The sequence below is a fragment of the Lethenteron reissneri genome, chromosome 7, assembly GCF_015708825.2.
Source record: "Lethenteron reissneri isolate LAM-NWPU_2019-01 chromosome 7, ASM1570882v1, whole genome shotgun sequence".
In the NCBI taxonomy this organism is placed as follows: domain Eukaryota; kingdom Metazoa; phylum Chordata; class Hyperoartia; order Petromyzontiformes; family Petromyzontidae; genus Lethenteron; species Lethenteron reissneri.
Genome location: NC_083785.1, coordinates 10175837 through 10181836, shown reverse-complemented (window position 1 = coordinate 10181836; position 6000 = coordinate 10175837). Strand labels below are relative to the sequence as shown.

General features: G+C 45.2%; 1 protein-coding gene across 1 annotated transcript in view; it reads left to right on the top strand.

Moving 5' to 3' along the window:
* Positions 1-1466: 1466 nt before the first annotated feature.
* Positions 1467-6000, top strand: part of LOC133357479 (collagen alpha-1(II) chain-like) — a 71093-nt gene continuing 66559 nt past the window's right edge. Inside the window, 1 exon segment of the mRNA XM_061575431.1 lies at positions 1467-1882. Within this exon segment, the coding sequence (XP_061431415.1) occupies positions 1789-1882 (94 nt within the window). The 5' untranslated portion in view covers positions 1467-1788.

Sequence of the window (6000 nt, the reverse complement as noted above, 5' to 3'; positions counted from 1 at the left end):
AATGCGGTGCCTTTTGCTCATACAGAAAGAAAATATAAACACAATTTGCAAACGTGTTTTTTCGGTTGGCTGTGTGATGACGACATTTCATCTCTTGTATTTCAACACTTTCTCATATTTAAGTGTTTGTCTGCCTTTAAAATGAGGCTTTATATGTCAACGGGCTGTCCCCTGGTGTCAAATAAAGGGGTTAAAGGCACAGCCCTGCAAGTGCTTGCTCACTGCTGGTGAAAGGGCCTCAACGAAAGGAGAGCTCCTCTAGCGGGGACTACGAATACTAAGTTAGATTTTACATTTGAATATCTATGCCATAACCTCAGGCCCTGGACTAAATAAAAAAAACATTTTAGATGTGTAACTTTGACCATATGAAGGTGAAAATGATTACCTCATTCGGACAAATGAGAGGACTGACCAAATGCATTGCTGATGGTGCTACAATTCCATATTAAGGTACCGTTTGTTTATTTATCCATATATGAAAATTTCCAGTCACGGCTAAAACGAGACGTGGGGTGATATCCGAAGCGGTTTTCACCACACCACCACCACTCCGCCTCCTTCAAGAGACGGCGCTGACAATTCTCCGCGGAGAGGCCTTCATCCAGCAGTGGATTGGCACAGGATTGTAAAGTGTTTATTCGTATTTTTGTACTCTTTTTTTAGTCATGCAGACGGTTTTTATTTTAACTAGCATGAATTAACTGAGTTAAGAAACCATAAAAACACGATATTTCATCTGACAATGTTTGTTCCTGGTTAAATATTTTCAATAAATTCAATATAAATGCATATTTTTCAAACAAGTAATTAGCATTTGCATTCGAAGCGCACAACTTAAAACGTCCGATGAGGAGATGGAGCAATAAAATCCGTGCATGGGCAGGTGTTAGGTGGATTATTACATCACAGGATCGTGTGAGAAGTGGCGGCAACTTGGAGAGGCCTTCATCCAGCAGTAGATTGACCACGGCTGGTCGACGATGCCGAATGAATAAAACAAAAACTCACGTAACAAAGGCAGCCTGTGAGTTAAAGCCAACGGAAGGTGCGTCTGCCTGTCCCCGCTACGCTCAGTCTGACCACATCGCGTGCAGGATGCGACAAAGCTACGAATGCTATCCACCAGATCTGCCGCGTAACCATTAAGCGTGGCCTTGACGGTCACTGCGGGCCACGATGGTGGCTCGCGATTTCTACGATTCCATAGAGGGCATCAGCGGACCGCTAGGCTCAGCCGAAATGTCTTAGGCACCCAATTCAAAAGGGGCGTTGGAACCCACGGTAGCAAAAAAAATATGGAGGCAAGGTGGAGAGAACAGCGAGGGTGGGGATTGCTCTGGGAGTGGGGAGGGGTGCAGGATAGGGCCCACAGTGGTCCGATTGGGAGTCAGGTTTCAGTGGCTCGCTTGGGGGTCGGGAGGGCCGTCCCTAACGCATCGTTCTGACTGCCCCATATAGTCTGAACCGGCCTGCGGAAGAAGGGCATACAGCAGAACCCGGCCTGGTGGCGGCCGAGGGCAGAATTTATAAAATCACAAAGTTTTCTTCTGGGGCCCGGGTAAAGTCGGGTTTAAAAAAAAAATCCCAACAAATTTTCAACAACAACAAAAAAATTCCATTGGGGGCCACGTTCACGCCGTGTATGTTTGGACAATAACCGGTGGATGAGATCGTATTTTGACCACTCCTGTGTACTTTAATCGTTTATTTTTTTTGTTCTGCGTGCGTGTTATACGAACCAGGACACGTATAACACGGCAACATACATGCCCACCGTTTAGATAAATGTCCATCATGTTGGCTGCAAGGAATCTGCTGCTGCTGCTGATCGCGGCACAAGCGCTACTGGTGACCGTGGTGAAATGTCAAGATGACCTCAGTAAGTGAACGATGAATCTTAATCCTCAGTGGTGGGGAGGGGATGTGGGGGTGGGGTGTGTAATTCTTAATGGGATTGCTTGAACTGTGTGGGAAGGACCTTTTAAACTTAATTATCCAGTGTGACTTTTGCACAAATTACAAAATAATTTGTTACGAAATTATTTGTTGTAAAAAAAAAGGTACACGCGTATCGTTGACAGCTTAATTGCTTACAAAAAAATCGCTTTCTACGAGTAAATTATTAAGGAGGCCAATATTGTACACAGAAATTCATTTGTTGCGATGCAGTAAAAACTTTATTGAACAGATCTAAAAAGTAAGCAAGTGCGAGCATTCAAATCAAGCGGCGTGCAAATAATGCATTTATCGCGACGAGCGGGAAATCTATTAGCACCTGCGGCAATTATCCTACTTGGCTTGAACAGCATTGCAGCCGGATTGCTGCTCCATTTCAGTTGCGGTAATTGGGTCAATTCTCACCCGTGGGCACCCCGCGTGCAGCCCACCTCCACTCGAATCCCACTCGAGTGGAGGTCCCGAGAGACCCGGGGCGTGTGATGCCGAGAGCATGACGCACATTGTATCGAGATATGTACTTCGCCGACACACGCAGTAGCGGCGGCCGTATTGCTGATTGCGTAAGGTGTCACGCCAACGATCGCTCCCTCTCTCTCTCTCTCTTAAATTGTTTTAACCGCATTGTTCTAATTGCGTATTACGTGCATTGTACCACAACAAGCAGGGGGATTACTGGTAACGAGTGTGAAGCTTCAACGAGTTTTCGCGGCGTTAGAAGTGAAGTTGTTACTTCGTTGACGAAAAATTAGGTCGCCATAAATGCATTTGTTTGTATATGTATGTCTGCTGAACTTATTTCGCGCCGTACGTGGCCAACAGCGCTAATCGGGGGTTGCGGGGAAAGGGCAACAAACGAAACAAAAATATCAGTATCGCGTTTAATTGGCGAGATACGATTGGGATATGTGGGTGACGCTTTAGCGAGGTATGGCTCTTGATAGGAGAGGCAGGTGCATACATATTTTCTTTAACTCGATGTCAAATCAATAGAGTGCATCGCTGACAGTAATGGGAACGGACAAGTTTGACTTTGAATAGGTTTGGGAAAATATAAAAGTCATTGTGGGTCTCTTGTAAGCAAACCCGTCCATGACAGGGAATTGACGTACATCAAAGTCTCATTCACAGAGACAGCCTGCGTGCGTGTCGGACATATCCGAGGGTCACACCACAATGTGAATTTCGCTGCCCAGGGAGGTCAGTTAAAACTGAATTTGGTATTTGGCCCACAGAGGCTGCATTGGAACGGTTATACATTTTTGGGGAAGCACCTTGTGAGAGCTGTAATCCTATATTGCATGTGATTTCACGGTCAGGAGAACGGCACGCGTAGTCACAAATGTAGCATATGGTGCAGTGCTGCGTTACGTGGTGTGAAATGGTAAAAACGACCAATAGCGGGTTTTTTTTGGAACTTGCATATACAGTCTGTGTACGATGCTGCATATTTATTCCCTTCCATTGAGTGCGGTCGGTACGCTGTTGTATTGCAGTCATGCTAGGAACCATGCTGTGAGCAGGTTATGGGACAATTATCAAAGAGAGCATTTGGTCGAGCTTAACACAAGCGCTTTATGCGCTTGTGTGTTTTTTTTTAAGAATGAGCATAGTTGCTGCCTTTGACCAAATCACATGTAAGGCACCCGCCCTTGTCAAATCTCGGAAGCTCAGTAGGTTTGAGCTTGGGTAATGCTTGGAAGGATGACCGACACATTCAAAAAGTAAGGTGCTATAGGCTTCTGCGGGGCTACGTTGTGGGGAGCAGAGGGCAGTGCAGTAAAACATCGTTGTTGTACTGTACTTTAATGCTTCCTCGTCAATGCTCCAAACATTCACCCACCCGCACTGACAAGCGAGGTGAAGTATGGTCATCGGACCTGTACTCACCCAGCAGTTGATTGGCAAAAGGGCTGCACATGAGCGCATCGTGTGTGAGATATTTTTTTTGCTGTAAAGTTTTTACTGAAGAGCTTACAGCGTTATGCCTGCCATGTGGTCTTGCGGGGCAAACACTGTGGCGTTGAACAGTTGGCTCTGATTTCACTCTGCAAAGGAGGAAGGGGAGAAGCGTCTGCATTCAGCAGCTCTGTAGCATTGGAGTGCGGGGGGGGGTTGAAGTCTTAGCCCCAATTCTAAATTGTTATGGTCAAGTAAAAAAAAATAGGCACAAAATAGCCTCATTGAAGCGATGGATGTTGCAGCCTTTTCTTGAATGCGTCGAGGGGTCGAGATCGTAGAGCAATAACGCACGAGAGACAAAAGCGGATTGCATCGGTACTCATCGTCGTTTTGAGCGTTTAACGTGAGCTGAAAGCTTTATCAACATTGGCTGTGTCATTCTCACCATTAACTTTTGTATGACCACCTCCACCCCCGGCTCATCTTAAACAAGTCCGCCATGCCACAAAGATTACGCTGCGTTGCTGTGACGCTCTCAGCCTATGCCGGTGAAGTTGCTGAGTTGGAATACTCTTTTTTAAAGCTTAATAACCAATTATTTGCCACACGCAAAATTCACACCACCGGTCGATAACTTCTCAATTGAAGGAAGACTAAGTCTTGTTGTTTTTTATATTTGGGAATTGTTCTCCCCTATTATAATGTGTGCTAATTGTCTGTCACATTTCGGTCGCAATTGCAGCAAGCAGTCATTAACAACAACAAAAAAGCCTCCACTCTAATTATGTATTCACACTACGTTTGTGCAACAGCTTGGCTCTGGCAAAAAAAAAATAAGGGGCATTTCACAGTTTGGCTAGACCCGTGGCACGCAGTCGGCATGCGCGAGCAAAACCAAAGCCCATATTAATAAGTCTGCAGAAAAAGCAAACACGCAAAAAAAAAAACGAGAGAGCGCGGGTATTAGACAGCCTCTTCTGCTGCCGTCCCAGAATGTGGTCAAGCAGAGAGATTAGCTTGCAATGAGACCTCCGCGCTGAACAAAAGCGAGTTTTGTTGGCTCGGAAGCCCTCATCCTAACTCCATCCCCATTCACCCTCTACCCCACTGCCTCCCTCCAGCCCACGGCTCCCCAGAGCCCCCAATTGCCCAACCCCCTCACCCCTCCCTCTTTGGCATTTGAGCAGAGTTCAGGACTTGGCGTGACCTACCGCGGCGCGGCGCAATGCCTAATCATAACAGTTTCCACGCGGAGCTGCTGGGAGCCCAGGGAGGGCAAGGAGCGGTGTGTGTGTGTGCGTGTTGCGATGAATATAATCACCGACCTCCGTTCCCTCCACCCCACACCGTCTCCCAACCTCCTCTCGCCCCTCCACTAACATGCCAAGCTGATAATGTGTCCGTGAGATACCTCGCCGAAATATTATCTATAGGATGCCTCCATGGACACGTTAAGCCTACCCTGCTACGGAGACAATTTGCCGTTTGTGGGGTTTTTTTTTTTAGGGGCGCAGAAATGTTGTCCCATTGATTTGCTGAAGTCTCCAAATTTAATTTTGAATATTGTGAGTGTTGTGCAGTGGTGGTTTTATTTTGTCATGGGGACAGGCTAATATGATTGATACAATCCAATAAGCATTTGCCTTCCTTTTTTTAACAAAACTTCACGAAATAATGAACAAACTTTAAGTTTGACATCTATTACAAAGAGCAGGAAATATTTTAAAAAAAGTTTCCAAGGTAATTTATTAATTTTGAAGGATCATAAGAAATTGTTTTTTTTTATATAAAGTAAAGTTATATTTAAGAGTTCAAATCAATAAAGATGAATCTTTTATCTGCATGGAGATACAACCCCAACAGGGATACCATAGTAATTTCGATTTTCCATTTCTATATAGAGCACAAGTAGATTATTTCATCTAAGTCTTCATTTATAAAGACATGGGGCGACCGACCAACTTGTCTTCATGAATATTAAAATGTACACTCAAGTCACGAATTGAAAGTTAACCATTCCAGCCGTTACCAAACTCCAACCTCTGGGGCTTTGGGGCCGTTCAGCAATCCAACAATGAGCATCGACTAATCAACATATGTACAATCCGCATCATAGAATTTCCTTGCGAGCCGTGATAG